The sequence below is a fragment of the Podarcis bocagei genome, assembly GCF_964188305.1.
Source record: "Podarcis bocagei genome assembly, chromosome: 7".
NCBI lineage: Eukaryota > Metazoa > Chordata > Lepidosauria > Squamata > Lacertidae > Podarcis > Podarcis bocagei.
Genome location: NC_138132.1, coordinates 12,533,420 through 12,559,875, shown reverse-complemented (window position 1 = coordinate 12,559,875; position 26,456 = coordinate 12,533,420). Strand labels below are relative to the sequence as shown.

The 26,456-nt window shown below is 44.1% G+C and overlaps 2 protein-coding genes and 1 long non-coding RNA gene across 6 annotated transcripts; 1 reads left to right on the top strand and 2 right to left on the bottom strand.

Moving 5' to 3' along the window:
* Nucleotides 1–913: 913 nt before the first annotated feature.
* On the bottom strand, nucleotides 914–11,373 carry RPS19 (ribosomal protein S19). Of its 2 annotated transcripts, none has more exons than XM_081200787.1 (6): nucleotides 11,288–11,373; nucleotides 9,642–9,712; nucleotides 5,920–6,020; nucleotides 3,434–3,617; nucleotides 2,651–2,705; nucleotides 914–980 (listed from the first exon to the last, which is right to left on the bottom strand). In XM_081200787.1, the coding sequence occupies exons 2-6, from the start codon at nucleotides 9,710–9,712 to the stop codon at nucleotides 954–956; spliced, it is 438 nt and encodes a 145-aa protein (XP_081056913.1). In that variant the 5' UTR covers nucleotides 11,288–11,373; the 3' UTR covers nucleotides 914–953. The 2 variants fall into 2 exon arrangements, with proteins under 2 accessions (XP_081056913.1, XP_081056914.1); XM_081200788.1 differs by having other exon boundaries at nucleotides 11,266–11,290.
* A 3,812-nt stretch (nucleotides 11,374–15,185) lies between these two features.
* On the bottom strand, nucleotides 15,186–19,118 carry LOC308591723 (adenosine receptor A1-like). 3 transcript variants are annotated; one of them, XM_081202620.1, is made up of 3 exons: nucleotides 19,004–19,118; nucleotides 18,043–18,501; nucleotides 15,186–17,314 (listed from the first exon to the last, which is right to left on the bottom strand). In XM_081202620.1, exons 2-3 carry the CDS (start codon nucleotides 18,366–18,368, stop codon nucleotides 16,576–16,578), a joined length of 1,065 nt encoding a protein of 354 aa, XP_081058746.1. In that variant the 5' UTR covers nucleotides 18,369–18,501; nucleotides 19,004–19,118; the 3' UTR covers nucleotides 15,186–16,575. The 3 variants fall into 3 exon arrangements, with proteins under 3 accessions (XP_081058746.1, XP_081058747.1, XP_081058745.1); XM_081202621.1 differs by lacking the exon at nucleotides 19,004–19,118 and having other exon boundaries at nucleotides 15,186–16,299; nucleotides 17,009–17,314; nucleotides 18,043–18,847; XM_081202619.1 differs by lacking the exon at nucleotides 19,004–19,118 and having other exon boundaries at nucleotides 18,043–18,847.
* A 2,543-nt stretch (nucleotides 19,119–21,661) lies between these two features.
* LOC308590635 lies at nucleotides 21,662–23,279 on the top strand. The gene is made up of 2 exons (XR_014009822.1): nucleotides 21,662–22,556; nucleotides 22,798–23,279. It is a non-coding gene; the product is annotated as an uncharacterized lncRNA (long non-coding RNA).
* Nucleotides 23,280–26,456: the final 3,177 nt, after the last annotated feature.

Genomic DNA, 26,456 nt, shown 5'->3' with positions numbered 1-26,456 from the left:
CACATTTAAGCAGTTTGCCATCAGGGAAGTCTGGGGCAAGGGCATCACAAGCTAAAATTAACATCTCAGTTCCAACACCTACCAGAATGTCAAACGGTCAGTCAAGACCTAAAAGCGAGTTGTCAGCAGCGAGTGTAAGAACAGTGGCAAAAGAGAATTCATTTTCTGATGAGGGGTTTAATCCAATAAAAAATTGCACTGGAAAGGCAGGGCAAAGGTACCCACTTTAATAAAATTTGGCAACTGTTTTCATCAAACAAGCATAAGTTTTCCATATGGAATACACAAGACGCAAATCAGAGGGTTGTGAACTGATTACAGAATCTTCTGCTTTCTAACCAATTAAATTTTTATTTTCAAATCACCAAAACCTCACTATTGAAGGATATGTGTAAGAACTTTCAGAAAGGCCATCTTTTAATATTTTTTCTACCTTGGAACTAAAATAGCTAAAAAAATAAATAAAAGAAGAGTGTGCCCTTACTAGCAGCTCTAACGAATTAAAGTTTGCTCTCACCAATTAAAACTGACCCACAACAGCAAGAGCTTTAGTTTATTAATCTAGCAATTAAAGACTGCATCCCTAATCTGAATGAACTGTGCTTGAGCACAGAGTATTTCTCAGGGAGGCAGTGCTTTTTTAAAAGGCATTAATTATATCCACACTTGCATATAAATTTTTTGCATATAGCTGCAGCTGCCCATGTAAGCGGGGATATTTGCAGCTGGCATGACGTTTTCATCCTGAAGATTTCAGTCCTCATTGTTTCGAAGAAAGGTTTGAAATGGTGGTTTATGTTATGAAATGGTAGGCAGTTTATGTGGTCAAGATTCAGATACTACAAAAAAAGACTGGAGGGTGCGCAGGGAGTAAGGTGGGAGAAGTGAAGCCTTCAGAAAAACACACGCAACATCAGTAAATAAAGGACTTTATTTCTGAACTGCAATTCACTTTAATGTTTCTTGTTTGCAGCTGCCACCTAGAAAAGAAGAGAGAAAAAGGTCTGCATTTTGGTGGGGAAACCATGCAAGACTTACATTTAGTCCAACTTTCTGCACACGTTTTGGACTGCAACTCCCATCAGCCACAGCCAGCACTGTCAATGGCAGGGATGATGGAGTTATACTCCAAAACATCTGGAAAACACCAAGGTGGGAAAGCTGCTGATCTTTGGCAGGGGAAAAGGCACAACTCAATGTTACATAGCACCATGACATGCTTCCTGTCATGTCTGTGGAGTGCAGCGGGTTGGGCTAAATGACCACAGGGACCCCTTCCAACTCTACAATTCTATGAAGAAAGGCATAATCCATTGGCCTGAACACTGACAGTTTATATAGATGGCACATAAAACAGCCTAGGAGGAGCTGGGTTCTACATACGCATTTTGGTCTACATCACCCACAGCTTCTGGATGAGAAATCCATGCCTCCTTACAGAACGCAAGGCTTGCCCCTTCAGAATTATATAACGATAAATTCAGTCACCAACTGAAATCGGCTAACTAGCAGCTGAACTGGAGTTCCTTCAACGTGCTCTTTTTTATATGGAGCACTGTAATTTTGAAAGAACCGATAAGGGAAAATTTCAAGATACTCAGATTCACAGTCTAGCTCAACTGCTAGAAATGAGAGACATCTATCAACTCTGTGTGATTTTTCATTCTGGTACTTGCTTTGACATGCTGCACTTAATAACTTCTATGTATTTGTAAAGGCAACCGTTTGCGAGGAATAATTCATCCACAGTACATTGTAAATGTCAACAGAGTGCTAGTTAATGCAACATCATTCAGGCACTTTATCTGATGGCACTGGGGCTGTTAAAAAGAGTTTTATTGGGGAGAGATTATCAAGTAAATTTTTAAGGAACAAATCTAAAGCTGCAGAGATCTACACAACACAGCTCTTTCTAATGAGTTTTGAAGAGAGGCAGGCTGCTAGGGATTCGCTTTATGCTACAGCAGAACTTTTGCTGAAATGATCTCGCAAGTTGTTGATGCTAACTCACTCACTCTCTGTTCAATTTTCCTTTCGTTGTGAAGCATTTCAAGTAAGATAGTGTTCCTATTACTTAAAGAATTGCACTTTCAAGCCAAAGCAACTGGAAAAAAAATTATGCTTCATTTCCAGCATTCCTTCTCCTACTCTGCAACCAAGAACAGTTTTTTGGGGCAGAAACAGAAGATCCTTCTAGTATCTTAAAGCCTCTTGCATTTATTTCAGAATGTGATTTCCTAAACAACAGCAGAATTTAAAAAATTGTATTATTGTTTTCCTTTTCCTTAATTGTTTGACTGTAAAACCACATTGGAAAGGCATATGCCAAAAAGCAACCCTAAAATATTTTAAATAAAACTTATGCAACAGGCACTTTTGCAAAAGTACTCTACAAAATTAAGTGATCTGCAAATTTTTACACAATCTAGCCTGCCCACATTGAATAGGTTATTTTTCTGTGCCTTGAGAAGGGGGGTGGGACTTTAAAAAAATGTCCAGGTTGGTTCCCTGAATAGAATTCTTACGGCTTGCAGGCAGGGAGCTATTTACAAGAATGCTTTATGGTGCCACAAGGCTTTTCCTTGGTGTTGCTGCAACAGACGAACACAGCTACTCTTGTAGAAATTATTCATGTGAAAAAAAAGGTTACCTGTCCTGCAATCCTGTCCAGATCTCGTTGCCCCTGAGGAGTAAGTTTGCGACCTCTGAAAGAAAGCAGTGACCAGTATCAGCATTTTTAGAAAGGCAATTCTGTCGCTACTGTGGGCCATTCTCTGCCCTAGTTACCATCACCCAGCAGATTTATGATCTTTTTCAAGGAATGTGTACAACCTCACCCCATAGCCCTAAATGCCCCACATAAATATACTAGGCTTCAGCTCCTTCCAATAGGCAATGCAGCACATAACTAATCCACACGTGAAAGTATGGATCGATGGAACCTTTAGGGAACATAAGGCTTCTCCTTGATGAAACCAAGGGTGCACCTAGTCCAGCAATTCTGATCCATGGTTAGTCAGAGGCTTCCTGGTGGCCAAATCATAAGGCACCAAAGGTCATGGCCACCTTCTGCTGTTTTCCCAAGCAACTAATACTGCCTCTGAACATGAAGGCTCTATGCAGCCATCATGAATAATATAAGCAAGTTCTGATGAACGGACCTCTGCATGTTGTCAGCTGTGGCACGTTATGGGTTGTAGGCAATTATACTCCTACTCAAAGTAGACCCACTGAAGTCAATGGACACGACGTGGTTAGGCTTGTTGACTTCAGAGATACTACTCCAAGTAAAAATGTGTTGACCACAACCTGAAGGTTTTGCAAGTGGGGCAGGCAGCCATGATACCCTGCAGCAGTTTTCTCCCTTACAAGTGTAATTCTTGAGGTACCGAGTCGCACAAGTTCTCTGCGTCCTTTCAGTACCGAGACTCACCCATCTTGGTCTTTCTCCACCATTTTGAGCCCTTCTAAAGCCTGCAGCACCCTCCTAGCAACGCTCTTGGAGCCTCTGCTGAAGTGGCTGGGCATTACACCGTTGCGCTGGCGGCCCCCGTAGATCTTGGTCATGGAGCCGACTCCAGCACCACCACGGAGATACAGATGGCGAGCTGTGGATGCTGCAAACAAACCAAAACACAAACAACACATCACTTCCTGACTCCTCTTCCTGTTTATTTCGATCAAAACATTTTGGCTTTGTCTTCCTACACAAGATACAGCCGCAAAGTAAGTTTTCTATACACTGACTGACCCATTATCAAAACCCTCCTGGTTCAAAAGGTTGCCTTGCACACCACTCGTGTTTTTACTCACAGGAATAGGGTACTCCACGCTTCTCAAACCTGGTGCCCTTCAGATGTCTCTGAGAACGTCTTCCACCATTCCTAACCATCAGCTGTTCTGGCTGGAGCTGAAACAGGTTTGTAGCTCCAAGTATCTGGAGGGCACTGATCTGAAGAAGGCTGGTTTACTCATTTGAGCAGTGTGATATTCGAGCCGAGAACTCCCAATTCCAGCCGGGCAACATTTCCAGAATGAGAAGCCAAAGTCTCCGAGCTCACACTAAGTTGGCTGCATGCTTGAATGCATTACTCCCGTTAAAGAAGGAACCAACCACACAAAAGTAGCCAACAGTAGCATGTGAACTGTTAATGAGCACAATTGTTGTCAGTCTAAGATCATCCAGCTGGAGGAACTTTAGCCAAACACACAGTGTGGCAACTCCAGAGAAACAACAGAGCACCATACTGTTAACATCGCTTGAGAACAAGAAATGGTATAAAAAACCCCAATTTACACCTTGAACAGGACTACAGGGTAGTGCAGAAAGTAGCACGGAGGGCAGAGCACTTTTCACCGCCATGGCTGCTTTTGTACAGAGCCACCTGCTTTGTCCTTTGAGGCCACCGTTCAAGCAGACAAAAACAGACACAGCCTAAGGCCATATTGCCGCAAGGCAACCTCTCAAGCCTTCATTTTGCTAAAACAGTTACAGCAGCAAGACAACATCTGGGAATACGGCACTTAATAGACATCACTGCGGTAGTGCTGCGAGAGAAAAGCACATTGGACTTTAGAGCTTCCCTGTAAATCATCGCCACAGTGGAGGGGCAATTAGAAAGCGAGACATGAAAAGATAGATAATTGGTTTGCGTTATTTACCATGAATACAAACAGATGTGTGCATTTGAGAAGGCATTCTAGCGACATGTGAATGAACAGTGCAAGATCTCCACAAAGAGCAACTCTAAAGCTCTCCAACTGTTGCTAGGAGCTGCCTAAAGTCAGGAACAAAACTATCTTGGGCCTTGGGGGGCAGCGGGAAGAAAACCAAGACAGATTGCTTGGCCGGCTACCAACACTTGTTTGTGTCTTCCTCCTTCTATGGGCAAGCAAATCAAAAGGCACATGACTTGAGCCTGTGAAAAATCGCACTGCCTCAGCACCCAGCACTGACAGAGATTGGGTGTGGTGAGGTGGCAAGACCTCTAGTAACAACCCTGAGAAGATCAGGAGGGCTGGAAAAAGAAGTAAAAGCAAGCAACTGAGTCATGTCTTTAGAACCCCAGTAACTTGCTCTTAATGAAACATGTGAATGCTGCATAATGTCTATCCAATGTGTCATCTATCTAAGTAGGCGTGGCTGGCACAGGGGAGCTAATAATGCACATCACAAGCACACAGTTAACTATTTCATGGTCTACATCAGGGAAGACACACTCGCCCTATCAATGAAAATAGTAAATGGTTTTCTTTTATGGTGCCGAGAGGGCTCATTTCCTTGAGCAGAACACTAGCTATCCCCCAATAAGTTATCATCTCCAACCTCCCCCTAACTGCACACCAAACTCAAGCATTTTCAACTATGCTGGATAAAGAGGCATGAGGAATTTGAAAGATTATTGGGATAATGACACTAAGCTACACATGTTAACTGTATCTGCTCATATCCACTCTTTGTCCTACATGTCTCACTCTCCATGTTATCCCTCTTATTGTAGGCTCCTTGGAGGCAGGGACCCATTTTCACTTATAAAATGCCTATAAAGTACCATGTGCATTGATGCTGCTGTTAATGATGTACGTGAACTGCTTCAAGCACTTAATTTTGCTGTATAAATGGCAAGCATTACCATTAGCTGTATATAATCAACGTAATTTGCATCTCATTTTCATGAAGTTGTCAGGTGCCAAACCAGTGAGTTAATGCACTGCACTTATCCTACAACATTCTCATTCCAAAAGTGGTGCCCTTAATAGATCTGAGTGGCAGGATCTATCTTGGTCCCTCTGATGCAATATGCAACGCAACACTTATGCAGACAATCATGGATTGTTAAAAACAATTATGAACTTTGTTCTTAAAAAGTAAGACGTTGCACCATATTTGCATGTTACTATATCTGCCCAGTTCCTTACCAGCTCTGGTGTAGAACCAGTTCTCATCATATGGAGCTAGTTCCTTGTGCTTGGCTAGCTTGACTGTGTCCACCCATTCAGGTACTTTCAGTTTACCTGACCTGCAAGAACAATTCAAACACCAGTTATCACCATACAAATAAGCAGCAGTAATTTTATTTCAGCCAAGCTATCACTTTTGCCCAAAGGCAGCACATACCTCAATGGTATTTTCACATTATAAAAGGTAAGTCTCTTTCTCCTACTCGTCACCAGAAGACCAGTGCTCAAACCCATGCCTCACTGAACTATCATTTGCTAGATCCTCACATGTTCTGCATGAACAGCTTCCAGCCTTAAGACTTCACTTGACTGGGGCAATTCCATCAAGCTGCAGCAAATGGGAGGCAAAAAGAGATGAGGGGTGTCCAGTCCCTCCTCCCTCGTCACCTGCCACCTGTGGCAGAGAAGGGAGACAGAGACACTCCAACAATGCAAGCAAGCAGCCCAGCAACTTTCTGGCTTCTTTTGGTTTCAATCCCAGCTGCTTATTAGTAGACCTTGTAACAAATAACTGGTACCTAAGTTTGCATATTTCCCACTCCCTCCCAATTAACTTTCCTTTTGTGTCATGTCTTTTTCGTAAGCCTAAGGGCAGGGTCCTGTCTTGTTTTTACTGATGCGAAAACCACTTTAAGAGTCTTTTTGGCTGAAGAGTGGGGCAACTTAAAAAAAACATACCTCTGAAAGAATGAATGAGAAAGAACTGTTCTAAACTAGGGACCTTCTGTATGCAAGACAAATGCTCTACCACTGAGCTATGGATGTTCCCCGCACCTGAATCAAAGGAGGAACTCTCTCCTGTTGTGAAAAAAGGAGAAAGGTCTCTTCTAAGGCAGCGCCAATAGCTTTTGTATTTGAAACCACCACTTATGAAACCAGCAGAGTCACTATTCCTTAGTCAAATCCTCAAAGGACTGTTCTGACCCTAAAGAGTCTTCCTACAAACATAACCATATAAAAATAAAAGCTAATTAATTGATGTTCCATTACATGCTGCCAGGTCAGTGAATGGGATACAACCGCTACCCAGGACTTGATCCTGCAAAAGAATGCTGATTAGGCTTGAATTAAGAGACTTGATTAGCTGAAGTTGCCCACCGGCATTCTCTGTACAACAGCCAGCAAGGCCGGGGGGGAGGCCAGAATCGCAGTGGTCTATCATGACTGCATCCCCCTGACCAGGTGCCCTCTCCTGCAGTCTGCTGCGTTTGAGTGTATTTGAAGATGTGTAGCCGATATTGGCAGAAAACTTGGAATAAGCCTGACCAAACACAGGCTAGAATCTCTTCTTTGAAGACCTATTCATGTGTCAGCGAAGAGCCATCCTGTAAAGCTGTTTTGAGTGGTCAGGGGTCTCTCACACGTAGGCCCACATGAAAACGTGGACCACTCAATGGCCCACTGTGAACTATTTGCTCAAGCACTTTGCTGACAAAATTGCTCAGATCTGTCCTGACTTGGATGCTATAACTGAGCCAGTGTTAATGGATACTTTTCAAGTTACAGTGGTGCCTCGCAAGACGAAAAGAATTCGTTCCGCGAGTCTTTTCGTCTTGCGATGTTTTTTGTCTTGCAAAGCACGGTCCGTCGCAACTGCGCCTCTTCAAGCGGCTTTTAAAAAAAAGACGTTTCGTCTTGCGAAGCAAGCCCATAGGGAAATTTGTCTAGCGAAGCAACGCAAAAACGGAAAACCCTTTCGTCTAGCGAGTTTTTCGTCTTGCGAGGCACCACTGTATATAGCCTGGAAATGTGAGAGCTACCACATGTGTGCTAGATCTTTGCCCTATCTGGCTCATCAAAAGGGCCAACAGCAGACTGGCTGAAGGCAGTGGTTATAGTGACCCTATTGAAAAAGTCCTCCCTGAATTCCACTTTACCGGATAATTATTGGCCAGCCTCCAATATCCTATTTTGGGGTAAGCTATTAGAATGTGTGGTTTCAGGGTTTACAGTAATCTGGATTACTATAACACACTCTACCATGGGGCTGCCTTTGAAAAATGCTCTGAAATGTCCATTGGCTCCAAGAGCTGAAGCTAGATTGTTGACCGGGGCTGGTTAGGAGACTGGTTATACTAGGAACAACTCCACTGGCTATTGGTCTATTTCTGGGCACAATTCAAAGTGCTGGTTATCCCCTGTAAAGCCCCACATAGCTTATGTCCAAAGTACCTGAAAGGCAGTATTCCCTCATGTGAACCTGCCTGGGTTTTGAGATCTTTTGGGAAGGCTCTTCTTTCTGTCCCGCCACAATCTCACGCATGCTTGGTGGGGATGCAGGAGAAGGCCTTCTCGGTGGCTGCTCTGACTTTGGAACTCCCTCCCTAGAGAAGCTAGGCTGGCTCCCTCCTTGCTGTCAACAATTCCAACGGTCCTTCGGGAATTAACTGCTTTTAATGAAAGGGTGGGCTGGTGCTGTGCTGCTTTTATTGTAATTACCTGTATGTTTTAAACAGATCTTATATATGTTGTATATAGTTTCTATTATATCAATGTTTAATTCTATTTTTAATTATTGGTCTTTCTATGTTTTAAAGAGTTACTGTTTTTATCTGTAAACTGCCTTGAATCCAACCATGAAAAAAGGCAGGTTATAAACAATCAGAATAATAAAAATAAAGCTGTGACCGTAAAACAGAACCCAGGGCAGGGCTAGGCAGATGAGAAATGGATGAGAACAGAGTCTGTTCTTAATGGTTCCATTTGAGTTCTAGTACCTCCAGGCTGCTACCATGAACAAAATCAAGAAAAGACAACACCCACCCTGGATCTGGAGTTTGGATGGAGAAACAAAGAGCAAGTTTAGCCTTTGTCCCATTAGTGTCTCTGTTTTATCCCTGCTTTTTTTCTATTTATTTGAAAGTTTATCATCCAACTTGTTTGTTGCCACAAGACTGCCAAAGCAAAGCACAATCTACCTTAAAACTATCTAAAAACTAACACATACTCTCTACCTTGTGAAGAAAACACAGTCAGATACAACTAAGTGATGAACAGCTGCATCTACAGTCACACCCAGGAACGAGGCAAATGATGCATCTGTGCTCAGGACAAAAGATGGCCTGGACGCCAGCACCTCCACTTACAGATCCCACAAGGCATGCTTAAGACTACAATTAGATTGACTAAAACCTGATCAGATAAAAGGATATCACTGATCAAAGGGGAAGTCACTGTTTATTTTTTAAAATTTAGTTTTATGGAGGGAGGAACTCCCTTATCACAGACACACTTCAAGCATTGTGTCTGCCAAGACTCGTGAATGTATAAACCTCAAAACAAATGTCCTGTTACTAAAGGGATATTTGCTGAAATCAGGAACCCCAGCTGTCCACAAGATGCCATCAATCCACACTGCAAAGCTTTCAATGGCTTTGAGTTCTTATTTGCAATTCTCATTTTGGCACAACTAGCTGAAACCTAAGTACCTTTTTAAAATTACGTTACTAGACAGGCTGCTTCATTAGATGAGCCATCACTACACCAAAGGGAGAATTTCCTTGTTTGGCTCAGTGTTGCACTCTTAGAACAGTAAAGACATACACACATACACAAAGCAATTAGCAGAAGAGGGCAGGTAGACTGTGCTCCCTTCTTTTTAACTAACAAGTGCAGTTAATCCCCTTATCAAATCCATGGGACTAGCTCTTAAATGCTAATTCATTTTTCAGGCAACTTACTTTTTGAGGAAGGCTGCAAGCGCCCTCACAAATTCCTGCTGGTTCACGTCCTTTACAGTTACTCCAGGCATCTATAGAAGAGAGGGGTGGGGGAAGCAGCGAAGACAAGTATGCATTAATGCCAGTTCAGAAGGAAAAAACTCCCAGTACACAAAGTTGGGAAATATTAAGACCAAGCAAAGTCATGGCAAGCTTTTGAGGTTGGGGGGGAGGGAAACCCTACCTGAAGTGCTCACCTTTAGGAAGTTTATCCAGAGCTGAAGGGAGGCACATTTTGATCTCTGGAACCATCCCAAGGACCAATGGAAGGCTGCCTCCCAGGAAGAACATTATGGCAAAAATCACAACAAACCTGGCCCCATCCACCAGCCAGAGAAGGCTGCAAGGAGCTTACTTTCCTCCTTGGGGGGGGGGGGAACACTTGGCCCTAACTGTTAGTTACGTTAGGGACTGCAAGAGAAGTATTTTCTAACCTCTGCTACAGGTCAGGAATTCAAGAGCTATAGGTTATCACAGCAATATCCATCAAGCCCCATCAATCTGCATCTGCTCCTACACTTGCATTTCCTTCACACTCTTTTCCATTTGCACCATGTCTATCAAATTCTGAGCTGCATCTTAGAATATGGTTGGTGGTTCATACTTACTGAAGTATTTATACATATTTAGGCCAAGGTGCTTTGTGCATTTTACTCTGCAGCACACCATATAACCCAATGACAACTTTATTATCAACAATAATGCCATTTTATTTATTTTACTTTTGTTTAAAATGGATGAAGGCTGCAGCAGGGAGAACATTTATATTCCTAGTTTTGAAATGCCTACAGGTTTCCTGTCCAATGTATATTCTAGTTTAAGGCTCGTTCGGCATTTACAAAGCATTTTTACGAATCATGGTAATAACAATTACATTCTCCCCTTTTAAATCCTCTCCAACTTAGGCCCATTTTTATTTTTGGTATCTCTTCCATAGGTGTGGATCAATGGGGAACAAAAACCTTTTAACTAATTTTATAACAGCAGGCTTTACTTTCAAGTAAACGTACAGAGAATTAAACAAGGCGGCTGCAGTCCTGTGCAAAACTTTACTTAGGAGTAGGCTCCACTGAAAACAGAGCGAACGAATTCTAAGAAACCATACACACTATTTCACCAGGCATTTCTTTTAGCCTGTCCTAAGTTTTGGAAATGAACTTTCTTTTCCTTGTGCCCAAGGGAATAACGCAAAGCACATTTTAAACTTGACGCGCAATTTGGAAAATTACTTGTTATCGCAAGTAATAATACATAATTTTTCTTCGCCTTGTGCCCAAAGCACATTTTAAAGTTGACGTGGCGATTTGGGGGGGCGGGGGAATGTATACTTTATTATGGCTTTGGTAACCAGAACACGGGGCTTTTAGCGCAAGCCAGGCCCCCGTCTCTCCTCTTCCGCCTCATGAGACATGGAAGCCGGCTCCCCGCCACCCCGCGCCTCCTGGAAGAGCATCCCCGTCCACACGCTCTTGGCCCAGCGGGACGAGAGACGCCAGGCCAGGCGCACCAGGGGCGGCGGGAGACTGGGCCGCCAGCCTTCGGGCGCACCGAAAGCCCTTCCCCGAGAGGACCCAGGCCTACCCACCACGCTCCCCGAGGCCGCTCACCGTGCTCCTGCCGCTGCGCTCCAGGAAAAAAAGAGAACGAGAGGGGTTACCCACCCGCTACTCACAAGGGCTCCGGGCGTCGCGAGGTTCTGTAAGCCAATAGTGGGCCGCGAGACTTAGGGCGCCCAATCACCGCGGCGCGCGGGAGGAGCATAGCGCCGCCTTTTAGTTCTAACCCCCGCTCACACACCTCAGCGGCGGAAGCGGAAGCTGCGGAAGCGTTTTGTACTTCGCCCACAAAAGGGCGGAAGTTGGTCTAGCCCAGTCTCCATCGTTCGCCTCGTGAGTAATTTGGTGAGGGGGGGGGGTGTTAGAATCTCACTTTTTCTTTTGACGTGAGCGTTGATTGGTGCTTTATAGAGGAAACAGGTTTGCAGGTGATACAGGTTATTGCTTTTATTATTAATAATAATACTTACATAAATTTGTTGAGATTTTTTTGGGAGGATAAGGTTTGTATATATTATAAGCTAAAATAAATAAATATAAACAATTATAACAACAGACGAAATAAGGCGAATTTTTTAATAATGGTATTTCCACAACAAGCTAAAAGTGTTTTGTCTTATGTCCACAATATTCATATATTAGCCGAAGTTTTTAAGGTGCTCACAAGCCTCTTTGTTAACCTGGTTGCTAGGGAAGTAATACAAACTACCGTTACGACTGCCAAAACAACCTTGGAACCCCATTGAAAACGTGTGGCAGGTGACTTACGTACTGTTATGTACTGAGTTGATATTTCACGTACTCTTAAATAATTATTGCATCGCCTTCCCGTTGCAGAAAATACACAGATTTTTATTCAGCTATACTTCTTTGCCTATATATTTAATATTTCTGGCTTTAATACATGTAGTGCTATCTACCAGTTTGCTTAGGCGGGTTAGGCTTAATGGGTTTCTCTGCTTTATTTCTCTGCTTCTCTCAGGATGCTTTTTAAAAATTGGTGTTGCCAAAGGACTGAACGGAATTTGCATAGATTCGACACTCTTATGGGATTCTTGGCTATGTGTCATCCAAACCCAGCAAGTTGCTAATTTTTACTCTCTCCATTAACCATGCTGCTTCATCTCTTTGTTACCTGTATTTGACTTCTTCAGACATTCTTCCAGAAGAAAAGTAGTCAAGCATTTGTGTGTGTGCAATCTTCGCAGTGAAATCTGATGCAAAGAATTAATTCAGTTTTCCTGTGGTCTGCCTGTACTCCATCACCATTTACAACTTTTTTGAGTGACAATACATTTGTCACTCTGGCGCCTTCTTGGACTTGTAGACTACAAATTACGAAAGGCACAAAAGCTTTTGGAATGTCTGTTGTACACATTTCAAATAATCTCCAAATGTTCTGAAGAGATTTGGTTCTCCTGACCTTTCCTTTTCAATTAATGCATTCATTTTTAAAGAAGATTCTTGAAATTGCAGGCCTTAGAGGCTAGAGGAAATTTTAGCATCTGCATAGGCTTTTACCTAGTCTAGTCTGACTAGCTTCTACCTAGTCAGTCTTCTTTTCATCTGCAGTTGATGAACAACTTCAAGGCCACTGCTTTCCCTTATTGTTCTTTAAACTGGACAGACATTTAAATAGAGAATTTATGCCCCCCTTAATCTGGTCCAATCCAAGACCAGCCCTACCATGCAGCAGGGAGAAGCAACATGCTTCAGCCTGGATAGCTCAATTGGTTAGGGCATGGTGCTGATAACACCAAGATTGCAAGTTTGATCCCTGAATGGGCAGGTGTGTATTCCTGCACTGCAGGGAATTGAACTAGATCAGTGTTTCCCAACCACTGTTCCGCGGCACACTAGTGTGCCGCGAGATGTTGCCTGGAGGGAGTCGGGCGGCGAGAGGCGGGGCGGCGGCGGCGAGGAGAGGCCGCCCAGCGCGGGGCTCTCGCCGTCTGCCTGCCTGGCTGCCTGCGAGCTCGGCGGGCAGCGCCTCCGTCCGCAGCGCCCGCCTCGCGGCTCTCATTCCCTGCCCCTGCCAAAGCTCACCCAGCCAAGCCGCGCTCTCCTTCCTGCCTCGCTTTGCTGCCTCCTCCCCCCCCCACCCCCAAAGCTTGGAGGTTCCCCGGCAAGGGGGAGGGAAAAAATTGAAACTTAAACTTTCGTGCGTCCCTCCCGGCGTGACGCTGCACGCTGACGTCACGGGGCTGTAATGGTGGTGTGCCTCGAGATTTTTTTCATCAAACAAGTGTGCCTTTGCCCAAAAAAGGTTGGGAAACACTGAACTAGATGATCCTCAGGGTCCCTTTCAACTCTACAGTTCTATGATTCTGTGATCTGTGTAGCACCAGGGCTTCTCCCCCGCCCCCCCCCCGCCCCCAGCTGGAACTCTCCAGAATTCAGTTCCAACAACTCTCCGGTTGCCATTCCAAGAGAAAGAGGAAAGTGTTCATTGTGAGTTCTTGTACCTCTTTTTCCAGAGGGAAAGGGCACGTGGGCTCTACTCCAGGTAGCAAAATGTTTTGGATCGGCACAGGTCCCCTCAAATTACAGGCAAGACCACAAGAAAATAAGACTGGCCAGTTCCATTTGTTTTTTTATACCCCATTACAACTCCAGTCTCATTACATTGCTTAAAAGGCACATTAAATTATACCCTAGCAGAGGAATTGCACATTGCTCAATCTGGGCTGAGCTAGTTTCCCTATCAACTGCCTTCATTTCCATGAGGAAAAGGGGCCCCGTTTTTTATATTTGATAGCAGCAACAGGTGGCAATTAACTTTTGAAGCTTGCCACACAAATGTGATTTATGCCTGTGTCATAGCTCCAAGAGACACATAGACTTGCTGCTGCTAATATTAATATTAATAATAATAATAGAGGTGGCAATTCTCATGAGGAGAACTTTATCACACACGGACAACCCTGGACTGAAATTATTCGTGGACTGGAGACTGGCAATCGCAGAAGCACCCTGGGCATCACGAGAACCAACAATCAATAACTGAAACCATCTTTCTCTCATACCTGCTCCTTCCAAATTTTCCATGGTTCTTTTCCTTCTTGACTATTTTACCTCCATAGATAAAAAGTGAGGTTTATTGCGCCGAGTTTTAAACAGAATCAATTTCATTAGCTTAATTTAAGGTTCTAAAAATACCGAGGGCCGAGCCACAGTCTTTGTTTAAATAATGGGTTTATCGACAGTTCCTGATGTCCATTATGTGCTTTAATGCCGCAATATTCAATAGCTCTCTGCAGTTCAGCTCCCTCATTTTCAATAATTGCTTTGTGGGTGGAAGCGATTTTCCTATTGCTGTCTTAAGTGGGCCTCTCTCAATTGCACTTAGCTGATGGTGCCCAAAGGTAGAGGAGACGCACAAAGGGAGGGAGGCGAGGGACAAAGGAGAATTGGGCTCCTCTTGTGCCTTTAAATGTTCACATCACACAGAAGAGGAAATTTGACCAGGTATCAGCTTTTCCCACTCTGGTTTGACAAGCTGCACCTGACAAAAATTCTTTCAGCTTCACCGTAATTAAAGGCTCTTATTAAAGTCTTGTCTTCATTGGCTTATTCAGAGGCAGCATCGCTGCTGGGCATTGTCAGGTCTGCCACACAGGAAGGACCTCACGGTCAATTCCCAGTGCCCTCTGGCCCTGCTCCTCCTGCTTTCCTGCTCTCTAAGGAAACAGAGAAGGAGGAAGAGCCTCAACCTTGCCTTGCCCTCTCCTCCTGGGCAGTGGTGTAGATTGGACCAAGGGGACAGGCAGGGACGTAGTTATGGATGGTGATTGGTGGGTAGACCTGGCCCTACCAGGGGGGCAGAGTGTAGCAACCGCTTCAGGGGGCAAATGCTGAAGGGTGGTCAGTGGCTAAAGCTGTGTGGACTGCCCCACATGCCCACAGGCTGCATACTGGCTGCATACACACTGCACAGTTAAAGCACATCACACAAAGAATCCTGGGACCTAGGGCATTGCATGCACATGGTGCTTTTCCATTTTTCTTTCCAATTGGCTTTCAACAAGTAACTGGTGAATCTGGCAATTTCGGTTTCTCACTTTTCCACTCTTTAAGAATCAGTTCTCCACATTTCCATATCTGTCTCCTCTATATTTACGTCTTCATGAAAATCGACAGCAATTTAATGTGAATTTCTCCGAATACACACATCTCTGGATGCAATTTTGCCCAGCAACGACATTTTTCTAAAGCAATTCCCTTACATAATACATTTTTTGCAATATACATTTTATGCACACTGTACCCTGGCATATACATTTTTGTACACATCGCTGGGCTGGAGAACTGCAAATTCCGAGAAGTGCAGATTTCAAAGGACAGCTGCTTCAGTGCACAGATTGTTTCAGAAAATGCAAATTAGGTAGGTTTGCCTATAAATGCAAACTGAACCGAATCTCTCCCATGCCCGGTATTCAACATATTGTGGCTACTGATTAAGTCTAGTCCACATTGGGCTGGTTTTGGAGTTTTTTGCCCAGATTGTTGGTGGTGGTTTGCTTGTTTGCTTTTAGCAAAAAAAAGTCATTCTGTAAAACCTCAAAAGAGTTCCCCTGAGCATATTAATAGCTCGCCTCCTGTTTCTCAGGCTGCCTACATACTAACAATTACTGTGCACTCACTGCAGTTCGTGCTGGATTTTTAATCTTGTCTTGGCAGAACCTGCATTCAAAATGCCTATGTATCCTATCGGTCTTGGGGAAACAATGGAAGAGTTCATCTTTGGGGGTGAGATCAAACTCTTTGACGCTTGCAGTGCCTACTCTGGCTGTAGAGGCCGATGCAGGAGTGACATGTTTTGTTGCAGCTGGGGCAGATGAAGGCATCCAGTTGTGCTGCTGCAGATGCACCATGGTGTTTCACAGTCAAATCGTGTTCCCATAGCAGTGACCAGAGGAGAAATGACTGATGGGACTGTACTTTGATATAAAAGGCTGCTGTTGGCTGCGTTGTTTCTCAAGCCAGCTTCACACCAACTGGAGTCATAGAATCATAGAATTGTAGAGTTGGAAGGGACCCTGTGAATCATCTAGTCCATCCCCCTGTAATGTAGGAATAGGTACTTGTCTGTACTTGTCTACCCCATATGGGGATCTAACCTGCAACCTTGGCATTATCAGCACCACACTCTAACCTACTTAGCTATCCAGGCATACTATAAGTCCTTGAAGCCATTCCCAATTTGTCTGTAGCCAAGGTGGGAACACCTTTGCAAAGGGTAACGTGAACCCGCCCTCATTGGACCTGTTTTTGGCTCTGTTGTTGTCGGCACTCACCACCTTAGTCTGCTATTAGAAGGAGTGGCTCTCTGTCCTCCTTCAGGCCTGGGGGTGGACTTTGGGGCTGGGACAAAAGCAGGCCTTCAGCCTGGGCCAGTGCAGAACACGGTGGAGGAATACAGATTGGAGGGCTAGCCCAAAGTCTTTCTTCCTCAGGGCATAAACTAGTGGGTTGGCCAAGGAATTCAGGTGGGAGAGCAACACAGCCAGGCGGTTCAGTGACTCATAGCGCTGGCAGTCGGGGCACAATAGCTGGACACAGTAAATGACATGCAGCGGGATCCAGCAAATGCAAAAGACGCCCACCAAGAGGAAGAGGGTGCGGGCCATCTGCAGCTCCCTTTTCTTGCCTGGCCAAGGAGCCTGGGACTGGAAGTGGCCACGGACTACCCGGAAGAGGTCAGCATAGATGCCCAACATGGCGGCCAAGGGCAGCAGGGTGCAGATCAGGAAGTTAAAATAGACCACGTACTCGGGGCTGAAAATGGAGGTGAAGGAGCAGAGGCCCAGGTGTCCGCTGTGGATCTCAGAGTAGCTGAGGTTCTCTTGGCGTGGATAGACCTTGGAGAGGAAGCCTCCGTAAGGCAGGTCGCGGGCGATGATGACGAAGGCCTTCCTCTCGGAAGGGAAGCTGAAAGGCAGCGTCTTGTTGGTGGTCTCCACATAGTTCTGGAAGCGGTTCCAGCCCATCATTGGTGAGAGACCTATCAGCAGAGACAGCAGCCAGCAGAAGATCACAATGATCACCATCCCTCCCTTCTTCACGTGCACGGCGTAGCTGTCCAGAAAATAATCCTTGTGAGTGTCATGTGACTATGGAGTCAGGTGTCATTTGTCTACGGTCAACAAACAAGTGTTGCCTCCATTAGTAGCTCTTCCATTGCTACTCTAATCACATCGTCTAAAAACATTCTTTAGATAAGGCTACCCAGATGCTTAGAAAGTCAGGGTAATTTTAACCTGTTTTAGTATTTTTACTTTTGTCTTTTTGTAAAGTACGGCTGTAATTTTTTCTAGATTTTACTGTTTTTATCTTTTTGTAAACTGCTTTGAGGGTTTTCTTTTTACAGTCAAGTCGTGTATAAATTTTATGAAATGAAATAATTATATATTCATATAGATTTTGAACTGTATTTTTACTGCTCCTTTTATTTCTTGCGTTTTATTGTTACAAGTGGAATTCTATGCAATGCAAATGGTAACACAGTAAAATACAAAATGAGAAATAAAAGAAGCAATAAAAATGCCATTACAAAGTAGATAGCATCGAGCACAATACATTGCCATTGCTACAACTGGCAGAAAAATCATTTGAGTGGTCCACCAGAACCATCAGCGATTTTCAAGTGTTCCATGGAAGAAAAAAGGTTGGGAACCACTAGCATAAATGATGCATCCGCATTTGCAGAACCCCTAAGAAGTTGGTCATGTGCATAGATGTTGTTGGCTCACATGCACTCACTCAGTTTCACAGGCTGGATGCTGAAGAAAGAACCCTTGGCTTACCTGTTGGGCAGCTTGATCTTCAGGTGGGCGTTGATGGCAATGACCAGCAGGAGGAGGATGGAGAACTGGGTGGTGACCAGTGGGAAGCAAGTGAGGAAGAGGCACGTGTAGAAACAGAGGACATACTCCATGCTGAGTACCATTGAGAAGGGGATGGCTAGGGCTCCCACACCAAGGTCGGCCACTGCCAGGCACACGATCAGGTAGTTGGTGATGCATCTCAGCTCCTTGTGCAGATAGACAGTGGCACAAACCAGCAGGTTGATGGAGATAATGGCCACCGCCAGGACCCCCTCAAGAACCACGAAACCAAAATACATGTCCATGAAGGTTGTTGTTTTTGTAAACGGCCTTTCACCGGACAGCACAGTAATTCTGTTGTCCCTGCAGAAGAAGGTCCTCCTTCAGCAGAATGGTTCCCACCAGGGACCAGGCATGGGACAGTTTCTTCTCTTTGATCTACATGGAACATCAAGGATCCACGTTCAGAAATCATTCTCTGTGTGTCTTATGACACATCCTTCCCTTATGTGGCAGTCCCAGCTCTGCCCTGCTATCGATAATCTGAACCTGTCTCTGTTTGCTGAGTGTTCTGCTAGCAAACAGATCAGATCAGCCCAGGCACAATATGGCTTTTTATGTGGTCCATTTAATGCTCGTGGATTAGGGAAGCACGTCTCTGAGGCAAGGCAATCAATGCGAGAGCTTAAATGAAATGGGATGTGCGGAAGCAGTGGCAATACAAGCCACACACACAAATGTATTACAGATGGGAATTATCAGAGCTTCTCATAGCATCACAGCATGGTAGAGTTGGAAGGGACCGTAAGGGTCATTGAGTCCAACCCCCTGCAATGCAGGAATCCTTTTGCCTGATGTGGGGCTCAAACCCACAACCCTGAGATTAAGAGGCTCATGCTCTACCGACTGAGCTATCTCTTTTAGAATTTAGAATACCCACAAATCCAAAGCTCCAGGCATCCACACTTCAAATGTATCCTATGGGAAATGTAGAGTGGAGTCTCCCATCCTCACAGATGGCTCTTAGCTTTCGGATTTCACGTGTTCATTCACACAGACACACACACATATTTATGTATGTTTACGCTCCCCAACCAGCACTGTGTGTGTGTGTGTAACACATTTTGGGAACTGCTTTTACAGTTACCCTGTAAACAGGGTTGGAAGGAGCTAGTTTATTATTTATTTTATATATCACACCGTAACTGTAAGGTGCTTGAAGGCGGCGTACATGCTTCTCCCCTTTCTCATGTTTTATCCTCACAACAACCCTGAGGTAGGTTAGGTAGAGATTACGATGACTGGCCCAAGGTCGCCTGGTGAGCTTTGTGGCCAAATGGGGATTTGAATCCTGATCTCTCAGGCCCCAGTACTGCACTACACTGTCTCAGTTGTGGGAATTGATCCTGATTAGGAATTAGGAACCTAGGAAGCTGCCTTCTATACAGTCAGACCTTTGGTCTGGCTAATTTAGTATTCCCTGCACTGACGTGCTGTGGCTCTCGAGGGTTTCAGGTGAGAAAAGTGAACCAGGGGTCTTCTGCATGCAAGTCAGTAGCGCTGCCACTGAGCTCCTTCCCATTAACTTTTCCTGGCTTTTGTCACCCTCCCCACCAATTGCATTTCTGCAAAGATCACACCATCCTGCTTGTTGGGTGTAATCTTCGACGCCTCCCTTTCTATGGAGGCGCAGGTTACAGCTACAGCAAAGGCGTCATTTTCCCATCTCCGCTGTGCTAAGCAGTTGGTCCCTTACCTCTCTTGCCTTGATCTTGCCACTGTGATCCATGCAATGGTCACCTCCAAGCTTGATTATTATAACTCACTCTACGTGGGGCTGCCCTTGAAACTGACCCCGAAACTCCAGCAGGTGCAGAATGCCATAGCAAGACTCCTTACCGGGTCCCTGCTGTGGGATCACATTCACCCAGTGCTATACCAGCTGCACTGGCTCCCGGTGGAGTACAGGGTCAGGTTTAAGGTGCTGGTTTTAACCTTTAAAGCCCTATACGGCCTAGGACCTTCGTATCTACAGGACCGCCTCTTCTGTTATGCCCCACGGAGGACCTTACGGTCTGCTAGCAACACCACCTTGAAGATCCTGGGCCCCAGGGAAATTAGACTGGCCTCGACTAGAGCCAGGGCCTTTTTGGTCGTGGCCCCGGCCTGGTGGAACGCTCACACACAAGAGACCTGGGCCCTGCGGGATTTGACATCTTTCTGCAGGGCCTGCAAGACGGAGCTGTTCCGCCAGGCCTTGGGGGGGTGCAGTTGGACTTACTTTCCTTTGTATAAAACAAGCCCGAAGGAGGCCCCCAACCCGCTCACGGGTCCTTGTATGATCAGAGGAAACAATTGGTCCTGACAATTATTAACCACTCTCAATTCCACCCTGATAATTGCCACCTGCCCAAATTTTAACTTGTCTGAATTAATTTTAAGATGTATTTTAATTACGTACTTGATGTCTGTTTTTATGCTTATTGTGTTGTTTTTATGATGTTAGCCACTCTGAGCCCGGCCTCGGCCAGGATACAAATAAAAAAATATTATTAAATTTATTATTATTGTTCGCACCAGCTCTCCTCACTCACTGCTGCTCCCTTGCCCGATTCCATCCAGCCTTTTCCCTCCCCCAGATATGACTGCCAGCTTCCTTCTCTTTACCTCTCTACCTCATTGCTTCTTCTCTTGCCCATGGTCTTTCCCTGCCTACCTTTGTTGCTGCTGCTTCTGTTACCTCCCCTCCATCATCAACCCCATAGTTGTCCTTAAAGGTAAAGGTAAAGGTATCCCTGACCATTAGATCGTCGTGGACGACTCTGGGGTTGTGGCGCTCATCTCGCTTTACTAACCAAGGGAGCCGGCATACAGCTTCCGGGTCATGTGGCCAGCATGACTAAGCCACTTCTGGCGAACCAGAGCAGCGCACGGAAATGCCGTTTACCTTCCCGCTGGAGCGGTACCTATTTATCTACTTGCACTTTTGACGTGCTTTTGAACTGCTAGGTTGGCAGGAGGAGGGACCGAGGAACGGGAGCTCACCCCGTCGTGGGGATTCGAACTGCCAACCTTCTGATCAGCAAGCCCTAGGCTCTGTGGTTTAACCCACAGCACCACCCGCATCCCTATTGTTGTCCTTAGGGTGACATTAAATGGCCAGAGAGTTCCTACTTTCCCACTTTGCAGTGCACAGAAATCTGGTTCTTAGCACTTGCCACAGACTTGGAGGCCTGGATAGCGATGGAGCACCCTCCTCCTTCATGAGCAAATTCAATCTGTCCCCGATGGCTATTCACTAAAATCAGGTGCGCATCTCAATTGGAACCTCATCCATTCTGGCCATTTCCCAGAATGAAATATGGCACATCAGAGGGGGAAGTATAGGACATCAGGGAAAGGAAATGCATCAGTACGTCAAGCGAGCTTGTTAGGAGATTGTCAATGTTCTCTGGTCTGCACAGATTGCTAACTGCCCTTCTTGGAAACAGGAGACCCATTAGAAGAAACAGGATAATCCCGCTGCCAAAATTGGAAGGGGTAGATATTTATTTATTTTTGTAAGCAAAGCAATCTCATCTCTCACCAATTCCCCATTTCTTAGTTCTTAATTTTATATTAATGTTGCGAGCTTTTCTTGTGCTCATTAAAAATCACAGGAGCAGCCCGCTGGGGAGTTTGCAAGGCACATTGAAATAAACGGAATGTGACATAGCCATAAATACTTTTCCATTTGCTAACTCACTGCACTCAATAAGTTCTCAGTGAACAAGGCCTGTTGTTCCAGTTTGCCTCGTCCCTTGGAACCAGGAGCACAGGGAATTCAAGAACAATGGGTTTCCTTCCCCAAAAGATGTATCTTCCCATTTTGTCACAAAGTGCTGATGCACTGCTATTAGCTGTGCAGGGTGCACGACAGCAACACCTAGTGACAGATAGGGAGTATGACAAATACTACAGCGCTGTATTTAAAACATTGGCCAAAGAAGAAGCAGTGAAGGGTGTAAATATTTTAAGTCAGAAGGAAACACCCAAATATTCCAGAGAGGATATATGTTTAAACAAAAATCTGTAGCCATTAAAGACACCCACATAGTTATGATTGTTTAAACTCTTCCCATCAGTACTAGAATGATGTACTGCTGTCATGATGTTTGGGGTATGAGCACCCAGTTTGATGCAATCCAGACCTATACAAATTTACCAGGGAGTAAGTTCCATTGAACACAACAGGGCAATTCGCGAACTAGTATAATTGCACTGTTATTTATTTAAGGTTATTTAAATACGCCTGTTCACAGAATACACCACAGTTGTTTACATATTCAAAATACAACCATTCTTCATTCAAACCCAAGCAGAAACAACATCACAAAATAGCCATAAAACATGGGATACGGCAGTTTTCAAAGACCAACTGCAATCAATACGTTTTTATCTAGTCGACCAACAGGGAGGCAGTGGTGATACTGTCGTGGAATGAAGATTCTACTGTCGTGGAATGAAGATTCCACCTAAACATTAGGAAGAACTTCCTGACAGTAAGAGCTGTTTGACAGTGGAATTTGCTGCCAAGGAGTGTGGTGGAGTCTCCTTTGGAGGTCTTTAAGCAGAGGCTTGACAATCATATGTCAGGAGTGCTCTGATGGTGGTTTCCTGCTTGGCAGGGGGTTGGACTCGATGGCCCTTGTGGTCTCTTCCAACTCTATGATTCTATGATTCTAAGTTCCAGAGCATTGGTGCTACAACAGAGAAGGCCCTGTTCTTGGTAGTGGCCAATCTAGTCTCCCCATAAGGTAGAATCTGAAGCAACCCAGGCCCCATCAAAATATATTAAATGCTGGGGAGGCTCACATGGGAGGTGGCAATGCTAAAGAAAATCAGAGCCCCTAAAGCCATTGATGGCTTTAAAAAGCAAGGACCAGGTCTAGAAGCAAATTCTCAGTCCAGGCAGATGATTCAAAACAGGTAAGATAGGTAACAGTTTGTTCCTGCCAACAAGCAAGCTACCATACTCTGTGCTTGTTTCAATATTCCAAATGCTCTTGAGGAATGAATTCTACTTACATGGAATGTGTTTTGTGTTGCGGGTGACCTGGTAATAATGGCAGAAAACCCCTTGGAAAGTATACTAAGGGTGTTGGATAAGATTAACCAATTTGGCCAAGTCGCAGGTTTCAAACTGAATAAAAATAAAACTAAGTTGTTGGAAAAAATATATATGACAGAACAGGAGAAAAACGAACTGAGACAGATAACAGAGCTGGGTATAGAAAAGAAGGTGAAATATTTAGGGGTATGGCTGACAACAAATAATATAAACATTGTTAAAGAGAACTATATAAAATTTTGGAATGATATTAAGAGAAATGTGGAAATATGGGGATGAATGAAATTATCATTATGGGGAAGAATCTCAGTAATAAAAATGAATGTATTGCCAAGAATGTTGTTTTTATTTCAATCTATTCCAATAGTCAACAGAACAGGACACTTCAAACAATGGCAAAGAGATATATCTAAGTTTATTTGGCAGGGGACGAAACCTAGGATTAAGTATAAGTTATTAACAGAAGTTAAAGAAAGAGGTGGATTCACCCTACCGGATTTAAAATTATATTATGAGGCATCCTGTCTTTGCTGGCTACAAGAATGGATGACATTGAGGAATCCAGATATCTTAGATCTGGAAGGCCATGACAATAGATTTGGATGGCATGCATATCTTTGGTAAGGACAATCGAAAGTTCATAGGGGATTTCTAAACCATATTATAAGAAAATCAATTTATGCTGGTTGGGAAAAATATAAGAATTTATTAGAGAATTAAATCCCATGGTGGCTATCACCATTAGAAGCGTCAGTTAAAAAAATAAGTATGGAAAAAGAATGAGCAAAGTATAGAGAGTTGCTAACTGAGGAGGAAAATCAATTGAAAGTAAAAAAATTTGAAGACATAAGACATCTGTTAACTGATTGGCTCCAACAGCATCAATTAAACGACATTTTCAGGTTGGATAAAGGAGTCAGTTTTGGTTAAAAAAATGATATTGCAGAAATAATTGTTGGAAAATAATGAAAAAGTTCTGTCAAAAATGTATAAATTGTTGCTGGAATGGGAAACAAAAGATGAGGAAGTAAAATCTGTAATGATTTACTGGGCAAAAGATGTGGGATATAATATACAATTTGCTTCATGCGATAAGTTATGGAATAAGAATTTAAATTTATAGCCTGCTGTACATTAAAAGAGAATTATATGAAAATGATGTATAGATGGTATTTGGCTCCTACAAGACTAGCGATAATGTATAAGAACTTGACCAACATATGTTGGTACATTTCATCATATGTGGTGGACCTGTAAAATAGCTAAGGCCTTCTGGGAAATGATTTATAATGAACTGGAAAAAAATGTTTTAAAGTGGTGCCTCGCAAGAAGAAATTAATCCGTTCCGCGAGTCTCTTCGTCTTGCGAAGCACGGCTATTAGCGGCTTAGCGGCTATTAGCGGCTTAGCGGCTTTAAGAAAAAGGAAACAAACTCGCAAGAACTCGCAAGACGTTTCGTCTTGCGAAGCAAGCCCATAGGGAAATTCGTCTTGCGGAACGACTCAAAAAACGCAAAACCCTTTCGTCTAGCGAGCTTTTCGTCTTGCGAGGCATTCGTCTTGCGAGGTACCACTGTAAATAACTTTTGTTAAAAAAACCCAGAGGCCTTTTTACTAGGTATAATATGAGAAGAGTTACCAAAGGATAAGAAAGTGCTGTCTATGTATGTGACGACAGCAGCAAGAATGCTATTTGCCGGGGATGGAAAGAAGAAAGAGCCCCATCGAAAGAAGAACGGATAATGAAGATGATGGACTATGCGGAGATAGTAAGGCTGACCGGGAAGATCAGGCACCAAGAGGTAACAAATTTACAGTGATGAGAAAAAGTATTTGATCCCCTGCTAAATTTGCAAAGGGATCAAATACTTATTTCACTCATTATAATGCACATCAATCTCTGACATTTGTCTTCTGGGTTTCTGGGGTTTTTTCCTGTTGTTATTCTGTCTTTCACAGCTACAATAAAACTACCATTAAAATTATGGACTGGTCCTTTCTTCGTCAGACCGCAAATGGGCAAATTTAGCAGGGGATCAAATACTTCCCCCCCCTCACTGTAAGAGAGAATGGCATAACTTTATAAACTATATTAAAGAACACTGTAAAAACCTAAAAACCTTAGCAGGATTGTCATAGCACTTGTGATTTAGAACAACAAAGGATAAAAATGAAGTATAATACTTTGGATAAATGCATTTTGTTGTTGTTTAGTCGTTTAGTCGTGTCTGACTCTTCGTGACCCCATGGACCAGAGTTTGGTCAAACTTATGCTGGTAGCTTCGAGAACACTGTCCAGCCATCTCGTCCTCTGCCGTCCCCTTCTCCTTGTGCCCTCCATCTTTCCCAACATCAGGGTCTTTTCCAGGGAGTCTTCTCTTCTCATGAGGTGGCCAAAGTCTTGGAGCCTCAGCTTCACGATCTGTCCTTCCAGTGAGCACTCAGGGCTGATTTCCTTAAGAATGGATCGGTTTGATCTTCTTGCAGTCGATGGGACTCTCAAGAGTCTCCTCCAACACCATAATTAAAAAATAAATGCATTTAGATGCAGTTAAAAAAGGAAGATAAATTTTGGAACCCAAGGGAGGGGTAGAGGGAAGTCCGGGGGTTCAGGGAACCCCATAAAAGTACTGACATAGACTATGGTTTAATGTAAACATGTGTAAGAGTGTGTGCGTGTGTATGTTAAAATTGTTTTTTCTTTTTGAAACTTTGGGGGAAATTTTTTTTAAAGGAATGCGTTATGTAATTTGGTATGTACATATATGGTGATTAATGTGCATATACAGTACAAGTTCCAGCTGCCACTGCTGCACTAGGTAGGAACAGTCTCAATGCATATTTAAAGAGGCTTGTAGCAACCAGCACAAGCTGCCTCTCCCCGCCCGACCCCCACCCCGCAAACCTCTGGTAGCAACCAGTAATCACACAGATCCTCCCCCTCTTTTGAGAAAGGGGCTTGTCCACCCCAGGGCAAAATGTGGACCTCATCCCAGTGTCGTCCCAAACCTTCCCCATTTTAAATGTGCAGGTTTTCAATCCTAGCCTTTTTGGACTTTCCAATGATTTTTTTAAAAAATCACCCATCTTTAAAAGGGGAAAGATCCAGGGCAACACTGGGATGAGGAAGATGTCATGTGGGCAATCCTATGTTATTGGAGAGAAAAGGTAAAGGTAAAGGGTCCAGTCGTGGCTGACTCTGGGGTTGCGGTGCTCATCTTGCTTTATTGGCCGCGGGAGCCGGCGTACAGCTTCCGGGTCATGTGGCCAGCATGACTAAGCCA

Coding starts and splice junctions, on each gene's coding strand:
- LOC308591723 (XM_081202620.1), bottom strand. CDS start 18,368: ATGGACATGTATTTTGGTTTCGTGGTTCTTGAGGGGGTCCTGGCGGTG. Junction 17,315..18,042: donor AAGATCAAGCTGCCCAACAG/GTAAGCCAAGGG, acceptor TTTTCTGGACAG/CTACGCCGTGCACGTGAAGA.
- RPS19 (XM_081200787.1), bottom strand. CDS start 9,712: ATGCCTGGAGTAACTGTAAAGGACGTGAACCAGCAGGAATTTGTGAGG. Junction 6,021..9,641: donor CTTGCAGCCTTCCTCAAAAA/GTAAGTTGCCTG, acceptor TTGTTCTTGCAG/GTCAGGTAAACTGAAAGTAC. Junction 3,618..5,919: donor CTGGTTCTACACCAGAGCTG/GTAAGGAACTGG, acceptor GTTTGTTTGCAG/CATCCACAGCTCGCCATCTG.